Below are 23,281 nucleotides of genomic sequence, written 5' to 3'. Positions count from 1 at the left end.
ATAGTTTTGACAGGAGTATCGTATGTTCAACTGTATCGAAAGTTTTCGAATAATCTAGAAAAGTAACTAAAGTTGGCTTACTCAAGATTTTGAATAATTTCCATAATTTCAGCTTCACTGGTTGAGGATAAGAACATACTAACATATAATATGTTGATTAATAGGAATCCGAGGTGCATTATGTAATGATCCCGTATTACGTTTTAGTTGGCCAACTACGTTATTGAAATACTCGTTGAAAAAATTTTCTTTTCTGATGTCATTCTTAATTGAAACATTGTTAGCCTCAATATCGTTTATTTGATGTCAATTTTTATTCGTATTTACTTTATCTTGCAGGAAACTCCGCATTTTTTTATATTCGTCATCTTTGATCAAATTAGTTTCGTATGTATTTTTTGCATTGCGTATTAGATCCTTAAGGATTTTCTCGTATTGGAAATAGTTTTGTTTTTTTACCCAAGTTATTCCTATTATTTTTACAAATTTTATACAATTTACCTTTGGTTTTGACTGAGTTTATTAGCACAGCGGGTAATTCAGTTTTTTCTCAGTATTTACTTTTTGTTTTTACATGTCATTGCCAATCTATTGATATTTCCAACTTCATTAATCAATAATTTTATTGCGTCTTCTATATACTGTACGAGACACACTTCATTTCAATTTTCAATTGCGCACAACTCAATAAACTATTTTTCATTAATGCCATATTTATCTTTCGAAACACCACTGAGATTGAGTCCTGATAATGAAATCAATGTGGGGTAATGATCAGTAATTGGATCCACAAGTTTCCCAGTAGAAACTTTAAAATTAGCCTTATAGAAGATCTGACCTATAAATGTTCCTACATTTGTCCGGGTTGACGGACGGGTGCATGAGTTAACAATTGATTGATACCCATTTTGTGATAGAAGATAGAAACATTCGTCTGCACTTCTGTCAAAACCGACATGATCTATAGCGGTATCCTCTACTATGATTGATGCGATACTTCTTTACTAGTATCAATAAATTTTTTGACGTCATTTATAGCATAGCCAGTACCATAATCGTGACACCTGCATAAACGAGATATCTTATGTGCAATTTTATTTTTTAACTCAAACTGTGTACCAGTAATTTTGAGATCATCATACTGCTCCGATACTACTGGACAGTGAAGAGAATTTTTGACATGTATAACTACACCATCTGCAATGTTTATCTTAATGTTATTATCATATATATCACATCCGGGTATACTTATAATAATGTATCTTATTGGTTAGCCACGCTTCGGTGCATATTATTACATCAGGTTTCATCTGAAAGGCATTAATCAGTGCTTCTAGCTTGATAGGATTTTTTTTTTTAATACCTTTAATATTAGCATGAAAAACTAATAAATGTAATTTATATATATATTTTTTATAGTAAAAAATAGACACATTCAAATGAAAATACTTAAAGCTAAAGTGAAATATATTTGTTTGTAACATTCTTATTGTCCAACCATGTTCAATCTTATATCTCATCTCGATAAACAACCAATTAATACAGCTACTTCAACATTCCAACACGGTAATTTCATACTTCTCATTGCACATTGTGTCTATCGTTTCATTCTACTTTCCGTTTCACTCATTGTCAGTCATAGTGGAATGCGAAAAATACTTCCGGCTCTACGTTGAGTATAAGTGAATGTATACAACTGTATCAACACGGATCGAGTCTATGAATTATTGCTTCTATATAGCGCCGTACGTAAAATGAAGTATTAGGTTTGTTTAACACTAATGAACGAATTTTACGTCCGTATTTGATAAGCCGTAGAGCTAAAATCTCAGTTGACAACCGGAGAATCGACATTCCTCTATCCATATCGGCCTCTTCGATTGAGAATTTCATTTATTACGTTTACCTAGATTAACTCGTGCACATCTGTTCTTAATTATAAATCTACGTGATTTGAAAAAAAGTTTATAAGCGATAAAAATGAATTACAGTATTATCAGATTTCACTATTCTGAAAACGCGTACGGTAAAAAAATAGAACCGCTCTCTGTTTAATTATATTGTAGGTATAAGGTATGTACAGAGAAAGTGTTTTCATCACCATTTGCTTTTAGCTTACTACACAATGATATAATGTTTGAAATATACTTTTCTCCTCGTGAAACTAATTGCTGATTGTGAGTTCACCGTATAATAATTCAAGTACCCGGAAATACATCATTTTATTTTATGACAAGTATCGGAACTCAAGAAAGTCTGGTTAACATGCTAGAATTTAATGTAAATATTAGAATTGCGATCACCAAGTTTACTATTCCGTATCACCGTGCGCATTGAGAAAAGGGATATCTCCGACTGAATCTTTGATTCGATATAATAATTTACTTTTATTTGACTCGAAACAGGTCTATCTGACTTAGAGAAATCGCTTCCTACATTTATTAGGCATAAAATAATTTCCTCAAACTGAAAAGTTTTATATCGAATCTCAGGAATGATATTATTTAACGTTTGCGCGATTCATTAAATCGTAAATATGTTTTATAAGACTAATCAAGCAATACTAGTTTAGAAAAAAAGTTTCAAGTCGACACAGTAATGTTCTGTCAAAGTAAATGATAACAGGTGTATAATCTCGCTGCATCAAAGAATCAGCGCGGTTAAGATATATTTTCCTCGTTAAACTTAGCGCTGCGCGTTTTGATGTGACGACAAATCGATGAACTCTAAAGCAAGAAGCTAGGCAAGTGCTATTGATTCGAATTAGAAATAGAGAGAATAATCGTCATGATTCGCTTCTATTTTCGATCAACGATATAACGAGCCTCGCCGAAGAAGGCATCGATTCAACAAGTATATTCGATCCACCTTTCCCGTGTCCGTCTGTACCGCAAATCGCGAATGACGAGAGCGTAATTTCACGAACTTGAGAAGTTTGAGAAGGTGAAAATGACGCGGTCATTACGTTTCCTGTTTTAGGTGAACGTCGTTCGTTCCGCATCGCCGAATTCCATTCTTATAACGATAATAATAACTCTCGCCGTTGTTTTTCACGTGAAACTCCGGATGATCGTTGAGGCCGCGATTAAGCAACCTTCCCCGGGAACTTCCGGTCGATTCACGAACCACCGATTGGTCTTGACGAGGCAAATCCTGGCTGGCCGAGTGACCATCACTCTCGATGGGCGATGCCCGAACATTTCGGGTTCCTTAGATCTCGGTGCGTTTTTTGTTTTTCCGATTTCTCTGCGGACAATCGAAGGGGAGACCGGAACGTTGCAATTCAGGAAACTTTTGAACAATGCCAATATCTTTGGCCCATATCGATCGTGTATTAACTCACTGCGTTATGCACTCTTTTCCGTGACCATGGTCGACGACAGAGTTGTAGATATCACGTCCAATATCTTCTCCGTGACGTTCGATATCGTCGAGGCTATCAAGTCATCGGGATGATGCCGATGATCGTGATTCTGCAGATGATCGTCGTCGCCGTTCTTGGTTTCTTCCTCGTGGGAATGGCCATGGCTATGACCATGACCATGTTCGTGGGAGTGTGAAGCTGGAATAAAATTGAACCGTGAACAACAAATTACGCAACGAGTATTGCTACGCGTATACACGATTTATAAAACTGGTAAACGATTAACGTGCGTCGAATGAATCGATGAATCGATGAATTTATCCAACAGCGATACGATTATTTTTTACAATACAGGGGGACGCAACATTGTTTTTTCGTTTATCATACACGACGAACATTCCGAACCGGATGTTCGCAGTTTAATATCTGACTAACAATGATACGGCTGACCGATTTTCTCAATACCGATTTTCAAGTTTCCTAATCATTGTCTAGCTTCTAGCTCGTAACAACATCCGCCTCTCTTACGAAGAAATAAATAAATACCAAACGAGAGGCACGATTTCGAGGTAACGAGAGGAGAGATATTTGAAAATCTCTTTGTTTGTATGCAACTAATTTAAGAATCACGAACCATGTAATATAACACCTTGCACGAAATCGCCATTGCGTAATCGATCTTTGTCTGCAGATTCGCTTAAACTCCATAAGGCAAATATCGCTAACAAGAGACTTTAAATTTCGCAAGTTTCGTCTAGAACACCTGGTGCTCGCCGATCAACTTTCACCGCGTATTTAACCCGGGTCTCGATGTACCGGGAACGGATGCCATGAGGTTTTACAAATCGTTCAATGAACTGTGCCGGCGTTTCTAGAGGTATAATATCGTCGCGTAGATGCCGATCAACGATTGCTGAACGGTAATTGCCTCTGAGGAAAGAAATCGACTGCATCTTTTTTCCAACTCCTTGTTAGGACGGTGTACTTTCTGGGTTTTTTTTTTTACTTTGGTTTCTCAAGAATTATACGAGACTCGCCTTTATCTTGAAAAACTCAGTCTTATTATCTGTCGTATAAATCCTGTCTTTTAATAACTCAGAAGCCTCGAATACTCAGATTAATCGCTTACACGACGCGACAAAACAGGGATATTAAAAGGTGAATCGTGAGTACCTTCATTTAACTCCGAACCGCATAAAATCAAAGCCGTAATTTCTCGGATTAGGTTTTCCGGTTTACGGCGTCGAGTTTAATTGTTGTTACCATAGTTGCACTCAACTACCAAGTCGCGAATTATACATGTTCTACTTCGAGCATTGAGCAGGGTGTCAACTTATCGTTACAATTAATCACGTTATCGCGAATTGATTGAGCTCGGTGCGTCGTTGGCGTCCGGTGTTAAATCACTCGATGCGTGCAAATATGTTCGCTTTGTTGTGGCGTATAAGCATTTGCAAATGTTGCGTAAGGTATGCGTAAGCACGTCTCGTTTCCCAACAAGCACAATGGGGTGTATTAAATTATGTGTGCACCGCACAACCCTGCGGGCGAATATTTATCCGATTCGATTCGCAACGATAAGATAATCACGAAATTGCCGAACCCTGTGCTGGAATATCAGCGGTACCCTACGACTCTGAATATAGGTATACCTATCAACTATAGATCGCGATACCGTCTTCTCACACGCCATGTACTATACATGTACACACAAGTATATAGTGCTGCAATATTTGGTCTATGTGTGTATAGATTAAAGGAAGTGATTAGATTCTCATTACACGCTTCGCAGACACTGCGTCCTCCCAATTTCGCGGATAATAAGAAGCGAGAGAAGCTCAACTCTGTCAACAAACAGTCAGGATTTATGCAAAATCTATCGTTTATTGACAAAGAAATACTGTTTACTTTGTAAATTTTGTAAATCGAAGGGTTACTTTTTCGGATCGTGAACCGAGCCACTTCGACGGGAGTAAGATTTAACCCAAGAAAATTTTCAGTGCTCTTTAGAGCATCTAAAACGTTTTAACAAACTATCTGGACAAGAGTGAGATTTCAGACGAGAAAATTTAAAGAGCTTTCCAATTTTTTAAATATTTCTTCGAGATTCTCCGTGCCTCGGTTTTCACTTCGCAACATTTGGAAAGTGAGAAGACACACGTCGTACGATAGAAAATTTACAATTTCAAGAAACTCGCATTTAGTTATATAATTTACTGAAAACGGTAAACCGATTACTCTCTTCTGGGCGACATATTTTATTCGATCCACACCCACAAACCGGTTCCAAATTGCAACGAATCACAGGACAACGTCTACAACTTATCGTAGGAATTTAAAACACACGTTGTACACATTTATGTACACATGTGCACGTTCGATGCAACGTGCAGAAATTGTGATTCGTGATGTGCCGAAACAGGTGCGGGATTTATGCATATGGACAAGGAGTGCCGTGCAAGTTGAGCAAAATTAGTTACCTATATATGCGGGTGGTGTAGCACTGGGAAAGAGGGATGCAAAGGGGACGAGGGGTGGCAGGGGTGGAAATTTGTACCGGTGGGTTAGCCCGGTACGGAGTTGCTCGTCCGACCTTCGCCCGAAATACCTACTGACCCTGCACCTGAGACTTTCCGCAACCCTTTGAAGAGATTGATTTTAACTCAAACGCGTAGGTACGTAACGCCGTTCATACGGCACTCCGACGATTGGCGAAAAGAGGTGAGAAAAGAAAATGTGTAAGAATAGGGATCTGGAGACGTGGGAGGGAAGAAAAAAAATGCACGAGGAAAAGGGAAATGAGATACCACCAAAGCACCGTCCAACTCACTGGCGTACTGGAGTCCCAGCATGAACATAAACCCGACGAGGATGGCGGCGAGCTGAAGCAGCCCGCTTTTCTCGTTCGCTCTCTCCCTTGCGAGGACTTCGAAAAATACAATGTAAAGAAGGGTCCCGGCGGCGAAACCCTGCAGGAGTGTTGGTAGGGGTCCGAGTCCTTCGCCGGGGTCCTCGAGGCGTCCGATCACGAGTCCGATCCCGATGCCGATGGGAGTGACGACGGAGAATACGACGAGGTAGCCGAGGACTATCCTGGCGTTCGCTCCGGCCGCTACCATTTCCATCCCCACGCAGAAGCCGATCACCAATTTGTGGGTCGCGATGGCGGCGGTCAGGTATATCACGGAGGACATCGAGGGCTCGAGGCCGACGGTGAGGCCCTCGAATATCGCGTGAAAGGACAACGCTATCACGGTCAACAGCCCCCTGACCGAGGCGTTAGGGGGGAGCGTCGAGGCCGGGGGCGAGGCCGTCGACGCGGAAGATGCCGAAGAGTTTCCGCAGAGCGGGTTCGCCTTTCCCTCGATTTCCGCGCCGTCGAGTCCCCGTGGGACTTCCAGGTTCCGCGAGAGATAACTGCGCTCGTTCTGCGACAGCGGAATCGTGTTCCCGAAGCTGTTCCTCGTCGGGTTCGCCGACGCGTCGCAGGGACACGTCGAGCCTCCGTTAACCTTCCCCGCGAGGTTTCCGTTCTTCTCGTAACCCGAGTCTACCTCCTGGTGGAGTCTGGAGTTACGGGTGGCGAAGATCCCGGGGTTGTCAGTGTCGGACTCGTAGGCGCGCTCCTGGGCCATTGGGGATATCCGGGCGTCGGTGGATAGCGATTTTTCCCCGCTTCTTCCCGCCTCTCGGCTTCTTCGACTCCCGCTCGAGCTTCGGTTGCATCTTCGCAGCGATACGCTTCGGTGCAGCGCCGCCTCCGTCGGTTCCGGCTTTCGGTCCAGCGCCGCGTGCACCGCCTCTTCCACCAGGTAGACGAAGAAGAAACCACCGCAGAGCAACAGTTCGGCCAGACCCAAGCCGCCACCCAATTTCATCAGCTTACCGCTCTCCTGCAGCTTTTCCACGCTCTCGCGCACTTCCGGGGCCAGGTGGACGAACGACGTGAAGAGCAGAACACCGCCCCCGAAACACAGGAGCAGCGACGTCAGCAAACCCTGTTTCAAGATTCGATTAACCCAGGTGTATCACACCGTTATCACCGGACAGTACCAACTTCCATTTTTACGGCTTGTCGAGGATTCGTTGGTGGTCAATACCGATTCGAACGATCGTTGAAAAATTCGAATACCTACTGATTTCATAAACGGAATATCGGTATACGTGTAAGGTGCGGTTGGAAACCATTCACCTTATACGGGAGACCGGAGAGAATACGACGACGATTTTTCATCGCCTACTTTAGATCTTTACGAACCTACACTTTAATTTAGCGAAAAAGTAATGACTCGAGCGTAAGCAAAAAAAGAGAAAAAAAATTAAAAATTAAACGATGTACCGAGAGTATGTTTATCCGCTCGACGGTATCTTCGGATGTAAATAAATACAGTGGTTTTAATTGAGCAATAACTCTGTCGCTGCGTCATCAAAACTAACGAACGTAAAGATATTTCCTGAGCCAAACGGTGCACGATTTCCGCGATACCTGTCTGCGGAATAAACTTTAAGACAATTTCACGGTCCCTCCGGAGGGAGGATTTTAAAGCTCGGAATCAGCCATCAGAGAAGGAATTTATGGAATTCTAAATTGAAACGAGTATAACGTTACATGAGGTGGTACGAGTCGCAAAAACTCGCGTCGTGTTAAAAGGATTTTGCGATCGATCCCGCGGTCTCCCCTTTCCAACCTTTCGCACAAAACTGATACGATCTTGGTTAGAGAAAAAGAAATAAAAATAAAAAACAACAGTAAAACATCCGTATCTCGACTCATTTTGCTGCGAATATCGTATGATATATTTACTTCAGCGGTGCTCGCGCTGCCCCGACTCAATCTGCATCTGTTGATGCAAAGAGGTAGCGATCCTACGCTGAGCGATCCGATTCCAAGGACCAGCATCGCTCCGATTTTCGCCAACAAAATGCCAACGGCTCCGTTGTTCACAACAGGTGTCTTCTCAGCGTTGTCAATTATCGTCCCCATCGCCTCCATCCTCGATGATTATACTTTTATCGTTTATTTGCGAATGTAAATTGTCGTACAAGTTCTTCTCACGTTTCAGCGGATAGGATCACTCGATCTTCCGGCACTTATCGTCATCCGGACAACACTTTTCCACGCCGAAGATTCTGTAGGATCGGTTAAATTTTAATTTTTTTTTTTTTTTCTAATTCAAGCGAACAAAAACGATTTTCCTCCTCGGACGTTTCTTGGCGAGCGAATGGTAGGCGTACCAAGGGTGCGGGTCGAAGTTCCGAATGGTCAAAACTCCGAACGTTGCTGCACAACTCCTCCGCAACATGCCGAGGAGCGTTTTGAAGGTCGCAGTGTTCGGAATTTCGACCATTCGAGGTTTTGGCCGTTCGGAACTTTGACAACTCGGATCTTTGACTCGCACCCCTAGGTTGGTACCGCGCTATGTCCTCATCGCCGGCTAGGTACATTCTGATAGTAACCGTGGTACCAGGTAGTTATATCAGTACCAAGCTCCGCCCATACCACACCAACCACGGTTACAAGTTTCGAGGGTCGCCAAAAAACGCCTTTCGTCCCTCCTTTTTCTACAATTCTTTTCTTTTATCTATCCTACATGCGGCGCCAATTTGCCTCCAAGGCTTGCGAACGTGACCCAGATCTGAGGAGCAGGGCGATATTGCACCGTCACGTAGCTCTTCATAATATCCTCTTTTCTTGTATTCTTCCTTTCCTTATTACCGTATTATTTTTATTATCGTTTATTATTATTATTATTATTATTATTATTATTATTATTATTATTATTATTATTACTATCCTCCCTTTCCCTCCTCTCTAAATTGCCCGTTGTCCAATCGCACCGAATCCGTTTCTTCGGGTCCTTTTTGCCGGTTATTTACTACGCGTGCCACACTCTTCGATAACGGTACAGCGAATCATCATCTCCGTACCGTACGTGTCAGTAATAATTTGCGGATGTTAGATGCGTCAATTGCGCGGCAAACCACCTGGCAGGTCGAAGACTTGCGACACACCGTCATCCCAGTGTGCTCGTTTAATATTCATTTTACCAATTGGCGGTGCTTCTCTATCGTCTCCTTGTTTCGCACTTGCGTTACACGCGACAAGAACCGCATGTGTGTGGCGTTCGAAGAGCGCGCGGAAGTAGGTGGAACAGGTATGCGGAAAGGCGCACTTTTCACAACAATCGCGTTTCCACAGCGCGTTCCCGTATCTTCGTTAAATCGTCATCGTCATCGTGATCTATGGGTTCTCACGGTTGGCACGTCGCGGCATTGAAACCGTCCGTATTACGCAACGCGATTTAACCACCGACTTATTGTTCCCAGATGAGACGCGACGTACGGCGGAACGAATCCCGCTGGTATTCTTTCGAAATCGTGTACGAAACGAACGGTGTTTCTTCTCACGCGGGTATAACGTGCAATAGATTTCAGAGACGAGGCACGTTCAGGTCTCGTGGTGTGCGACGTTCGGAGTCGATGACCGTAAAACCGAATATGAAGAATGGTAAACGGGAGGAGCACCCGGCAAGTGCGTTGCACGGCCTCGTAGCGACGATTCAAATTGAACAGTTACATCTAGCGGGACATAATCGCTAACAAAAAACACATCCTAGGTCTCAAACCCCAGTCACCTAAACCTGTGACGCGATAAAGCGGCAGGGTGGCAGGTAGTTTGCTGATAAAAATTTAATTCAGCCTAAAAAATCGTTCGAAATACTCTCGAAACGTTCTCTTTAAAGCCTAAGAAAAATAGGAACAAACTGGTCAACAGCAGGACGCCAAGAGACCAAACTCCTGGACCGGAACTTCCAATGGTCTTCGGTACGCGATTCCTGTCGCCACGCTTTTCCGCCAACTCGTTTGACGATGAGGAACGATGATAAGAATAAAAAATAAAAAAATTACAAGAGAATCGCGAGTGTCGCGTGCCGGTTTTAGAAAGTCGACGTACAACTTCGGGCTGCACGCATCGCGCACTGTCACTGGATCCCGGAGGTTCCCAAAATCTCTGACGGTACGGAGTATCGTCGGATGATTTATACGGTTTTGTCTTCTCCTCCCGGCACGGGGTGGAAGGAGGTTCGAGTGGGGCTCAGCCGTGCCGCACGGCCGGAGCTTCTGCGACCGCGTGTCAACTTGTTACACGGTCATTGGAATTCCGCAAATCGCGTTACACGGCCGGTGCACCGGATATACGGATCGGGAGAAACGCTCGCTGGTTGACGAGCCACTGAGCTTTCTAAGCAGATGTAGGTAGCTTCCGATGGTCGCTCACGCTCGGTTGGCACCGTCTCTCCCCCACTGTGATGCCGGTGCTCTCCTGGCTGCGTGGAAACGCGGTGTTCGTGTTCCCCTTAGCTTTTCGCTCTCCGCTCTCTCCCTCTCACCTTTTCGCGCATGCCCTCCTATCACGCCGCTTTTCGCGTATACACCGTCCTCGGCCTAGGCGAACGCTATATTTTTCCACCTCTTTCCTTTTTCACGAGAGCTCTTTTCCTCGTGCCGCACCCCGCGAACCGGAAGGGTGCAGCCTCCTTCTTGGAACGGAGAAACGGAGACCTGCACGGGAGAAAGGCGAGGAGAGAGATTTTCGCAAACGCGTTAACGGCCTGCGAGTGTCCAGGAATGAAGAGGGAGGAAACAAAAAAAAAAAAAAGAAAAGTTTCTTTTTCCGCAAAGTACCAAAAGCATGGCGATCGGAAAAGCGCGCGTCATTGGGTACCAGTCGATAATTCTTTGTTGAAAAACAAGCCCTGCCAACGGTCTTGAACCAGGTTTGAAGGTTGAACCGTTTTTTGACGGAAGCCGTTCAATGTCGGCCGTGAACAATTTTTGCGCGGAATTTTACGCCAGAAATATAATTTCACGCTCTTCGATATAATGTCACGGGCGTGTAATAATTCATTGCCGATACGTGCTGTATCGGTTTTCCGGGATGTGTAAAAAGACTGGCAAGAAAACGTGCACACATTACCGTCTTCGGTTATAATGCTGGTGCAGACATGATAATGCCATTTACACTCGACGCATTCTCACGTAAAACGACCTTACACTCTATGCGCGAACGATCGCACTGTCACCCTAGTATTCATTATTGCACAGGCAAGTGTGTGTACGAGTTGTACAGGCACGCCTTGACCGGTGAACAAATGATATCTGGGTCAGCAGTGATCAAGTGAAACGAGTGTGTGAGTATGTGCAATACGCCGTGCAGATCTGCAGGAGCTGCTTTTAGTTCCAGGCCAAACCGACCGAGTATCGTGTGCAGCAAAAATGGAATTGGAATTTTGACAACTTCGAAAGAAACCTTTTTTTGTCCAGTAAAAGTCATTTATAGACAGTACTGCTTGCTGTGGTCATTTTTCAATATCGGACAGACAAGAGCTGCAGCGCGTTTTTAATCGCAAGGATAAATGATTTAGAAAATTTTGGAAGTGAAAAGTTTTACGGAAATTACGAAGATGCGGTCCGCGACAGATATCGCGCGAACGCAATGCATTCGCGTACAACAGGCACACGTGGTAATTATTTATTAATGTACAATTACGTGGAACATCTGGTTAGTACAAGGGCGGGGTTAAGTGTGTCGCCTACGCTTCGCAACAAGAGACGCCGAGTTGTTGGCACGGTAATTCATAATTCATGGATCACCGACAATTTGAATAATTGTAATGCAACGGGGGGTGAATGAAACAGCGCCGATTCATCCTCAGTTCGATAATAATTAATTAACGACGTTGCGATGCACGCACGTATATGGATACGTATATTGTATCCTTACGTTATGATCATGCGGAAGAGTTAATAAGGTAAGGTAGGCGTAACAGTTATTGACCCTTTTTCGGTTGTGTCTGTTTGATCGTTGGTTCTGATATTACCGAAAAATAAAATTTTACCGTCTAACCTTCCAGCAACTGGTTTTAGTCATCGAGAAATTCGCAATTTGTGCCGTCAGTTTATAATTTTGAAAAATAAAAGTGTCAATAATTGGGTCTGAACGTGTCGATAACTGGCACGCTTACCTCGGTGCGGTTAGTATTATATCAAGCAAGAGAAAAGGGAAAAGGGTTGGTTAGTTCGTTGGTGTAAAAAGAAAAGTAAAAAGGTATCGTATTTAATGGTATAAAAAATGGAGTAACTTCGTTTCTACAATATCAATAGAATTGACCTCGTCTCATTTCAAACGCAATAATTATACTGTATTCTATCTACTCCCGATACGAATCGTCCGTCCCTAATTCTATCATATTTACACACATCATCTCCCGTGATGTTTCTGTTATCCCATCACCTACTTTTGTTCACCTTACGTTGGCGATCGAAATATCCTGCACATAGCCTCGTAAGAGAACTGCATCACTTTCAGAGCTGCGATTGCCGGTCACGACGTCCTTACGTCCTCCTCGTTCATCCGGGATGATTCGGGCGCAGGTGTAAAATTATTTCTCGTTTATTCTATTCTTTGAATTGTCTGTGGGTTGTTAGTACTTCGTTAGTGAGAGTGCGAGTGTTCGTGGCCCACTGTAAATTCCCCCAGAAGCGTATATGAAAAGAATCAGAGAAACAACTGGATTAGTATATCTGTTTAAATAAAGAGTCTGAATGTGAGGTACGCGCAGGAAGGGATGAAAATTATTTCAAGTATGTATGTAGTTAGTAGGAGGGATTTTTAATCATTCAGAGTCGAGGTCAGCCGTGTTACGGTACGTGTTGAGCCTGCACGTGGTTCAAATTGAACCGACCGACGGCACTCCAACCTAAATCACAACGGCTCGTGCGAAAATCGACGAACGAGTTGTGCGTGGAATTTGAATATGTTTATGTATATACGATGCGAAATATCGATGCATACGTTTTGAATTAATGCATGGGGGAAATACCGAGAGAGAGAGAAATACATCGCATGCCAATTGTGAGTGTACAAAGCTGAGTTTTGAATTTTTCATATATACGTACGTGATGGAAATAATTTACGTGAATCCCAATTTTTTTTTTTTTAATTTTCGGCATTAATTCTCGAGTTTTTAAAGTTGAAATTAAATTTTTAATTCGATCACGTTCGCTAGTATGAAACACTAATTTTGCTTCATAAGCGTTATTTTCTTCAGCGATAGCTGAAGTCCCAAGGCGCTAAATTCGAATTTTTTGGTGGCGAAAATTAAGCTAAAGAAATCAAACTTTGACGTAAGATCAAAGTTTCGAGTGGTCCGAAACCCGACGCGCAAAGTTCGGAAAGGGTAAAATGACGAAAGCGCAAAATGCCGAAAGGGCGTAACTCCGACAAGTCAAAGGTCCGAAAGTCCAAAAGTGAGAAAATTAAAAAATCTGAAACATCGAAATTCCGAATGATCCAAGATTTTTGGTTCTGTGAATTTCTGGATTGATGAAATTTCACCACTTTGATCATTCGTTTTTCTGGATTTTCGGTATGTTTACGTTCGGAATCCTGCACGTCGTTTAGATTTTCGATTTTCCCGATTTTGTACACCCACTCGTTGAGTAAACCAGGCTGTGTGAGCATGTTTTATTTTTTGAAATTTTCCTCTATCGAAACTCTATTTTTCGGAACCTTACTCTATTGGTACTTAACTTTTCAACACTTTGCTCTACCGTAACTTTAATTTCCAGAATCTTGAATTTCAGAACTTTGAGCCTTTCGGTTTACGACTATTCGAAACTTTGTTGTTTCATCAAAGTATGATTTCTTTATCTCTGACCAACGAAACGCAGTGACGCGGGTCGCGTGATACCAGCGCAAAATATCATATTTCCTCTGCAGAACCGGTTCTAGATTCCAGGGTAAAACGATACGCCTATGACGATAAGTCCGCATGCAGTAGTACATATTCAGCAAACCGGGTGTCTAAGTGTCCTGCGAGCTTTGCATATGAGCGATTATCACAAGCTTTCCATTTTTCAAGCCTCAGGCTTCTCCAAAAGAAATTTCTGCAGACGCGATACTGCGGCCGAAACCGATCGTCATTCGGCTCGAACGATTCCTCTTCGAAATCGGCTGAACGATGATGAAAAGTGCCAGATGATATACTCACAGGAAAACTGGATCGCGACCATGAGAAGAAACCCGATGAGCACCGACAGGTATTGGATTATCCCGTGACGCTGCTTCCTCAGTATTTCAAAGAACACAACGTAAAGTAGAGTCCCCGTTGCGAGTCCCTGCAAAGATTTATAATCCAATTGAAATTCGATAATGAATCCAACGTTCCGGAAGTCTGATTCCGAGTCGCGAACTTACTTGCAGAATTACAGCGACGGGTCCGCTGGCTGCAGCGCTTGCACCGCCAGTCACGATCATCGCGATTCCAACTCCGATCGGAGACACGACAGCGTAAGTACAAATGTAAATGATCATCAGGGGAAACCGGGTCCTTGCCGTGACGAGTTCGACCCCGATGCAGAAGGCGATGACGAACTTGTGCGCTGCTACCGCACCGAAGAGGTACCTGAACACCGAAATACGGGGATGAGAGAGTGTCCGGAGTTCCACGCGGATCCGTAATCATCCCCGATTGTGAGATAGCAAAATTCTAATCGCTTACCAGACGTCACTCGCGGTGCTCGACAAGCCGATGGCCAATCCCTCGAAAAGCTCGTGCACCGAGAGACCAAGAACAACTAGCAACCCTCTCAGAGAACTGACCACGAAATCATCGTCGTCTTCGGCCGGAAGGGGAATGTGGCTGTGGCCGTGGCCGTACCTGAAATGAGAATTTATCATTTTCGGCGCGAGTTGTGGAGCTCGGACGGAGTATTGGGCGCTTTGAAAGGACCTCGAGTGACATGTTCAAGGATGTAATCCATCCCGATGATAATTGCCGCATCTTACCCAGGATGGGGCTGAGGACTGGAGGAAACACCGTTCTCCATAACCAGCTCGTTGGTGCTCTTATTGACATCTTTGATCGTCTTTGAATTCTCGGATAGTCTTTTCCGCCTCTTGTCGTCCCTTCCGAGGTATACGTGAACCAATTCCTCGACCAGGTACATCAGGAAGAACCTGCGTAGAAGCGAAACGAACGTGGCGTGTTAAGAGGGGCTCTCGAAACGCCCCTTGCACTTCACTTCACTTCACTTCACTTCACTTCACTTCGCTTCTTAAATCGCGATGGCACTTACCCTGAGCACATGAGCAGCTCCGCCAAGGATACCGAGAGGGAGGGCAGCGAGCCCTCTTCCACCAGTTCCTCAACCCCTTCGGAAACCTCCGGCAAAATGTGGAGGAAAGTTGTGCTGAGGAGAACGCCGCCTCCGAAGCCCAGCAATAAGTCAATGATCTTCGCTGACCTGAGTTGGGAAAACGAGCTTCGTTAAGTCTGACGACCAAGAAGAAGAGGATCGTCGAGTTACGACAGGCACTGACTTACCTCGGACTTATCTCGTTCGATGTCCATTTGAACCACCTTGCCACCTGGATGGGAATGAGGCCTATGCAAATACTGACCAGGCAGAGACAGACCATGGTCACTGATTTCGCGACGAGTATCGCGCTGCTCTCGTCATCCTCGGTTGTGTCGTCCTCGTCGTGCAAAACGGCGGACGACAGGGTCGTTATATCTTCCAAAGACATCTTGGAGGGTGATAGCTGAAGATAAAACGTATGGAAATTATTTTAAGCCAGTGTAGCTTCCTGCGGACAAGTGGGCAAGGTAATCGTTCAACTCGTATTACAGGTACAGGTATAATACACTTTTGCAGCAAGTGGTGCTCGAGGCTCAATTTAACCGGTGACAATCAATCTTCGGCAGCGGCAATACCGCGTCTACTACGTGTACAGTTTAATCTCCCACAAAGACACAAAGTTGATAGCACGACATCTGATTGTATACATTGATATAGACTCTTACGACGGTGGATGTATCAAGGCTACTTTCGGACGTTGGGGTGCTTAGACGGAAAAAGGGGAGTAATTTGAGCCACCGTGACAAAGGGGGTTTCCGTTTTATTAATCAGGATACCGCAGACCCGCTTAGCTATTAAAAATGCGTCAATGACCAATGACCATTGACTATTGCGCACGAGTTTTGGTCGTCGAATCCAACGGATTTTTCAAACATCGTCGGGCCGGCTCTAAAAAATTATAATACGAACCATGAATCGTGAACGGTTCCTTTCCATATATCTCGGGAGCCATTAAGGCTGTTGCGAAAAACCGTACCGGCCTGTCGTTAATTGTATATCTATTATAGGACACGACGTCTGCGTGTGAATGTTGGGTCTCTCTCACCTGTCGTTGATGTCTATAAAGCGGAGCGGCTCGGCGGTGTCCAAGAAAAAAACGACTAGTGACGGGGGCCCTTTTTGACCGGTATATATACCCCGATTTCGTATCTGTCTAATCGCTTATAAGCGGTGATAACGCGCCGTTAACGCTCGGCGTTCTCTCGCTGCAGCGGCGGGAAATAATTTCTCCCCCACTAGTAAAGGCTTAAATGGCCTTCGTTCCTGAGCGCCGTTGCGTGATAAATTACGTTACGGCGTATGCCGAGTATTCCCACACTTTCACGCAACACACGTGTCTTAAACTTGGAAGCAAAAAATTCTCTCCGCATTTCGAAGATCGATCGAAATTCGTAAAGTTCATTTCCCGCAAGCTTCAATTTCACCCCGGACAATTAGTTTCACGCGACTGCGCTGCGTAAAAATCTATATCTATGCCTAGAGGATCGAAACCTCGAAGTTTTTTTCGGCTTTTAAAGTAATTTTTGACTGCATAGCTGAGATGAAAGTTTACCGAATTAACGAAATCGTTAACGTTTTCACGAGTCCCGACTTCATCCGCTGATATTTTCTACCTTATAATTCAACAACGGCCATTCACACTTCGGTCCAAATCACGAACGTTTTTATCGTAGATTTGTCACCTCACGGAGGTAAGTTTTCACGCGAACTAACAATATTTCGTTACTAATTTCACTTCTCCCGATGTTCGCCTTATGTCAATAATGGGAATGCAGTTAATGCCAGTATTATCGATGCCAAGTAAAAATGTTTGTCAGTTATTTTCGGTCTTTGATCGATGGTATGACTACAGTGCGACTTGAGTCTCGTTGATGGTTCGAAAAACGAAATTGTTGCATTTTTTATTTTGTATCATTAGTTACGGAAACTTTCGTTTCAATCGTTATACGGCCATCCCATTTAAATTTAAACACTCACCCGGTTCAAATATTTTTCAATGATTCACACTCCGGAAAAGTAGAGAATTTACGGCGACTTCGGATTGAAAAAAAATTCAAGAGCTCGAGGCGTTTTTACGTAAGATAATTATTCTTTCTCACCGTCTATGGTTGAAGAAATGAGCGGAAAAAAATATCTTCGTTAAATTTGTAGGAAAACTGCGAGTGATTTGAAACAATTGAACAAATACTCTGCAACGTTAGGAATACAACATCTTAAGCGATAAGGAAACATTGCGTTTTATATTTATACCAGTGCCGTGAAGCCGGAGTCTCTCCCTCTCTTTCTCTCTCTCTCTCTCTGTGTAAATACGTTCTAGTCTACCCATTTGCGCACCTCACTGCAGTAAGTACCTAGACGGTTCATTAAACTGATAATAATAAAACTTCTAGAGCACTGTTATATTATATCTTTGTGTATGGTTTACCAGGTAAACGGAGAGAAAAAATCACCGCCGACGTCACACGCCGGCACGCTTATAATTATTCGTAGGTATTATTCTGTTGTCTCCTCATTTCTGACGCGTTAAATTTACTCCGCGATATCATAATACGATAACCACTCCTGCTGTTCGGGGAGAAAAGCTAATTTTCGTCTCTTTATTCCTTTGCCGACTAGAAATAAATTCGCACATACGTATGTTCGAAGCTGCGATAGACCAATTTCACGGTACGAGCCACGAGGTGAATTCTACAGCAGGTCCGAAAGGTTTCGGTGAAATTTTTTCAGCGTAACGAGGAAAGACTTGACGGATAAAATTTCGATCCGCGATTCGTCGCACAGTCAAACGATTTATTCCGCTACCACTGATCGTCGTTTTTGTCAAATTTTGCGAATCGACGGCTGCTGCAACTTGGGTTCATTAGTCACCCACGGCGTTAGAATCATCCGGGTAAGGGACCGGGTGACACAGATTCCATCCTCAACATAGTCGCACTGTCTCGCACCATTCACGATCACGATCACCACAAAACTCGAAATGCAGGTGAGAACCGGATTGATTCCCGGAGTGAAATTCCTACTCGACTTACCCACATATAGTCCGTCGGTATCGTGTGGCAGTATTCGTTGAGACGCGGGTCTATCAAGCCGGGGAGACTTGACGTAAGTACGTAAAAGCACGTGTGCGGGCCAAGCGTCGAGTAAAAAATACCTCGTTTCCGACAGAGTAAAAAACGCAGCTGCAGGAGCCGGCGCCCAGAGGAACGATAGCTGGAGGCCGGATATCTTGCGGTGAACGTCAAGAGGTCGGTTCGGTTCTCTTCGGTTCTCCTTGGCGGGCCGAGTTCCTGCGTCCTCGGAGGTTGACTATCGCGTTATACCAACCCACGCCATCCAGTCCGAGGGCGGCGAGTGGACAGAGAGGAGCGAGAGGTAAAAGAGAAGGAGTAGGAGATGAAGGAAGGGGAGAGAGCGAGAGAGCGAGAGAGAAGTCTCCCGTCCACGTTCGCGAAGAAAGGCGATAACCGGCCGGGGTTTTCCCTGTCGAGGAACACCTCGTATCCATTTGCAATTAGCGTCGATTGGACGGGCAAGTTTCCTCCAGGAAACCCCGATATGCCCATTGTCCGAGCACCGGCGCTCGGCTAGGTTGATTATTTTATTCATCGACTGGGAGGTAGTTGCCTATCAAGATTGCTGCATACCAGGATGCAGCTGCATTGAGTATAATTACGATCTCTGCATCGATCGGAACTAACGTCACTGCGAGAAATACCTTTGCCATTGCTAATCACTCGATGACTCGCCTTCGGAGGTCGCGTTCTGTGTTCAAGCTTTCCTCATAGCGGGACGATTAATCATTTTACTCGTAACCCGCGTCGTTTCCTCTGGTTACAACAACCACGGAGAATGTGCATGTTTTTCAAGGTCGATGATGGCGCGGAAGGGTGCAACGGGGACCTAATCGTATACGCGAAATTACGTTAACTCTGCTGCAACTCGTCTCCTCGATGTTACGGCTTCGAGATGATAATCGTGCGCTCGGTTTATGCGACGAATATATAACCCGCACCGTCACTCCTGCATATTTATGACCGTGGAGCGACGTCGTCGCGACGTTTGCGGTTTATACCGTACCAACCAAGACCCAAAACTACCGGCGACCTTTGCAGAGTTATCCAGAAGTTAGATCGGAACCGAAGACGGTCAGCCGCTCGTGGATTTTCATACTATCGAGCATGGCTGTGTGATATTATGCCTGTACAACGGAAAGCCGAGTGTTGTTTGTGAGTTCCTTACACACATCACATTCCCAATATTCTAGCTCCCACCTTCGCATTTATGTTCACCAATGACCCGTGCTAGCCGTCACGTGGGTATTAAACGACTCGACGGTGAATGTGTCTGAATGAATCGTAGGACCGGGTATGATTCGATTTTTCTAACAATCGCTTATTCGTCACAATGCGCTATTGTATACCAGCTGCTACGTATCTCGATACTATAAAGCGGACTACAGTTCGACGGAAATGGAAATGTTTCAAACTGCTCGATCAGACGAGAGTCACTTGACTTTCATCTTGGTGGACTTCTTCACCGAGAAAACTAAGTCTTTAAAATAAACTAAATAAATCAGTCCAGTATTGTACAAAAATATTCCGTTTCTCTCCAACTCCAATTTTATACGGGATTAATAATCGTAAACCGGTTATTGTGACATAAAAATTAACAAATTTCCATTACCAAATAGAAGGACTCACGTCAGGGTCATTTATCGCTATTCTAATGTCATTCGAGAATCCTTGAAAATTTCAGTATAATCGTATCAACCGCTGTTCATCCGATCGTCAGCTAATCGGACGGCTTTTACTTAGCAGAAAAATGGTGATCGAGATACGATTACACGCAAAAAATAATCAACCGCAGCGAGAACAATCTCCGTACAAGAGAGGCGAGACCGGCGTAGTTGGTGAATGGCCAAATCCTTGGAACGTGGCCCCGAAACTTATACTCGCATTTCGCCGTCGATTCATCGAGGGAAAATACCGCAGAGCCGCACCAGGATCCGTGGCTGACCCTAAATAGTCATGGATACACAATTTTCGTCGCGACGTTCCATTTTACCGTGACAATAATCATTGTTAACGTCCCGCCGCACGTGATATTACGCTATTACGGTGTAGGTGTCCGTGGAGGTATGATATAATCCAAGGCATGACGACAGGAACGAGCAGATCGAATTCCTCCAGCCGTATATGTATATAATAAACGTATCTAGAGTGTATGAGACATTCGTCAATGCGTCCGTGAACAATTGTCAAATACACGTGCAGTGTTAAAACTGCAATAAATGCAACCCAACGCTGTTGCGCAGCGGAGTTAAATTTAGCAACACTCCACTGCCCGAGACGTGTAACTTCTTAATTTTGTTGCAATTTGTTTCTCACGTATTCCTCCATTTCCGAGCGTCACGTTCACGTTTGCCGGGTTTTTCTGGATGGGGATTTACCGTGCCAACCATAAACCATGTAACGCTGTTGGATATCGTACGCGAGTCACGAAGCCCGATGTAAATACGCGGCGCCACGTTTCTACTTGTTCGATATAAGCCCACACACACGTGGCATGTGCATCACACCTATGCAGGTGAAAATTATGCACCTCTTGTTCTTCGTCGAATGCAGGCGAGACGGGGACCATAGAGATCCATGCAAGACACGCACGTGAAGAGCAAAGACCCCTGCACGCGGTACGCTGTAATGGATTGAACGTCGTCTGTAATCGAGGGATCCTTATTCCTTGACGTAACGTCTCGACGATCCCGTGTGCGTTTTTTTATACGGTCCTGTACCGCCTTTCTTTTATCTTCTTTTCCATTACATTCAAAAGTGTCAATTACTCACGTTATGCTCCGCAATGACTGCAAAGCGTCTGGTGAATGTAACAAACGCACACACACACACACGCACACACACACACAATTACATATTGCTGATATCCCAGGATTCGTGCTAATTTTTTCCCTGTCAACAATATGCAGAATTCTCTTTGCATGCAGTTTTCAAACTATGCTAATTACCTGTGTGAAGAAAATATTTGTACTCCAAATGATTTTCAATCTTTTACCGACATTTACTTATACCTCTGTATTACTGATTTGTTCTATACAATTCCGCTCACCGCAACCGATGCGGACCAGACGGTATGAAGAAGACAAAGAGATATTAATGTACAGACATACGCCGAACGCATTCGCTGGAAATTTGTTGAAGCAGGAAGGTATAGCAAGAAAAAATAAACTATCCATGCGACCGTTGAATTCTGTAAAATTGGGACTTTTGCTAATTGGCTTGTAACGTATGAGTAATACAATTTGTTATGCTGAGAAATATTCTAAATAGTATGAGCTGTTTTTAAAATTATTCCAACAGGAAAGTGTTTAATTACATTTGAATCACGAGGGAAGTACGTATGCTGCTAACTCAAAACACATACGACTTACATAACAGGTATTTTCCAAAAGTGGATGCGTCAGAAAAACCGGACGTATTTTGCATCGTTTCGTTGAAAAATATGTTATAATTAGATGTAGGCCTTTCTAATGCGGAGCGATGTCTACATAGAACCGATTAATTACATAACAATAATTATGCGCGTAGGCTTGGGTGCTGCGTAATCTGAACAGCAGGTTCGAAAGCCACTTGAATGAGTTTCCTCACTAATATTTATAGATACGATCGTCAAGACGAACCGGTGCCCTTATCTCGTTATGGAATGAAGATGTGTGCCTACGTATTTCCTGCGATTGGACAGTACTCAGGTTCTACCTGTTGCACGATTCGATCTATGCTGCAAATTGTAATAATTTTATCTCTCTATCGGCGGATCGGATCTACGAGGATAAAATTTTTTTGCCACACATCGAATCTCTTCCCGAGGCGCGAAACATCTCGCGGGTATAGAATCGCAAAATTTGAAAACGGTGATATACACGGAATTTCGCTGTGTAAATTCTTCGCTTGTACAAGTATGTATAGAGTAAAAAAAATTGCGGTGGTTCCTCATGTTAGGTATTTTCAGTACGCAGCGGAAATTTATAGAAAGTTTGCACGATACTCGGAATCATTGCGATGTGCGCACTTCCTTGTGTTTTTTTTTTTTTTTATTATTGCAGTCGGAAGATTTATTCACTTCCCTTAAACAACCGCTGGTATTAAAGTCTTTCTTCAGGCCGGCGGAAGTACAAAAACAAAGCAAATTACCGAAAGTCATAACATTTCTTGGTAGTATTCATCAGATTTGCGAATTCATTTTTTGCCGCATAACATTATGACGGTAATATTATTTTATTACTCGGATTTACAGAGGCAATTATAATTTTGCATATTTACTGCTAACAGTCAAACCAGTCACGTATTTTATGATACATTTCGTTTCATGTTTATGAAAAAAATTATCTGTAAACGTTCAATTATCAATTACCTGGAATCCCGCTAACGGAAAACAAGTTATGCGTGTATGAGAATCGTGATCATTTTTAAAAATACAACGAACAATAAATCCCGGATATGGATGTTGCAAAAACACTTCACAGGTAATCTCGCTGAATGTTTTTCTTCTATAATTTTTTTTTACGCCTGGGATTATACTTTCCAATCCGTTGATTTGCGAAACGTACGAGGTGTAAGTGCAAACCATCTGCATGATAAATAACGCGAAACTCGCGACTGCGGATCGAGGGCTTTCCATTTATTGCTTCTGATGGCACGGTAA

General features: G+C 43.7%; 1 protein-coding gene across 12 annotated transcripts; it reads right to left on the bottom strand.

The window, feature by feature from the left end:
* Nucleotides 1-1,185: 1,185 nt before the first annotated feature.
* Nucleotides 1,186-18,903, bottom strand: LOC124210718 (zinc transporter ZIP1-like). 12 transcript variants are annotated; one of them, XM_046609031.2, is made up of 9 exons: nucleotides 18,598-18,903; nucleotides 15,754-15,971; nucleotides 15,506-15,673; nucleotides 15,216-15,386; nucleotides 14,929-15,087; nucleotides 14,625-14,832; nucleotides 14,419-14,545; nucleotides 3,344-3,562; nucleotides 1,186-3,246 (listed from the first exon to the last, which is right to left on the bottom strand). In XM_046609031.2, exons 1-8 carry the CDS (start codon nucleotides 18,601-18,603, stop codon nucleotides 3,348-3,350), a joined length of 1,272 nt encoding a protein of 423 aa, XP_046464987.1. In that variant the 5' UTR covers nucleotides 18,604-18,903; the 3' UTR covers nucleotides 1,186-3,246; nucleotides 3,344-3,347. The 12 variants fall into 12 exon arrangements, 11 of the variants coding, with proteins under 11 accessions (XP_046464987.1, XP_046464994.1, XP_046465003.1 ...); XM_046609038.2 differs by having other exon boundaries at nucleotides 18,720-18,903; XM_046609047.2 differs by lacking the exon at nucleotides 18,598-18,903 and adding an exon at nucleotides 17,546-17,802.
* Between the last annotated feature and the right edge of the window lie 4,378 nt (nucleotides 18,904-23,281).

The sequence above is a fragment of the Neodiprion pinetum genome, chromosome 1, assembly GCF_021155775.2.
Source record: "Neodiprion pinetum isolate iyNeoPine1 chromosome 1, iyNeoPine1.2, whole genome shotgun sequence".
NCBI classification, from domain to species: Eukaryota; Metazoa; Arthropoda; class Insecta; order Hymenoptera; family Diprionidae; genus Neodiprion; species Neodiprion pinetum.
This window is presented reverse-complemented; position numbering and strand designations above follow the sequence as displayed.

What these genes read in the sequence shown, in the direction of transcription:
- LOC124210718 (XM_046608999.2), bottom strand. Translation starts at nt 8,357, where the DNA reads ATGGAGGCGATGGGGACGATAATTGACAACGCTGAGAAGACACCTGTT. An exon ending in GCAGCGCGAGCACCGCTGAA is followed by an intron (nt 7,363 to 8,168) that starts GTAAATATATCA and finishes ATCTTGAAACAG; the next exon opens with GGTTTGCTGACGTCGCTGCT. An exon ending in GCTGGGACTCCAGTACGCCA is followed by an intron (nt 3,563 to 6,194) that starts GTGAGTTGGACG and finishes ATTTTATTCCAG; the next exon opens with CTTCACACTCCCACGAACAT.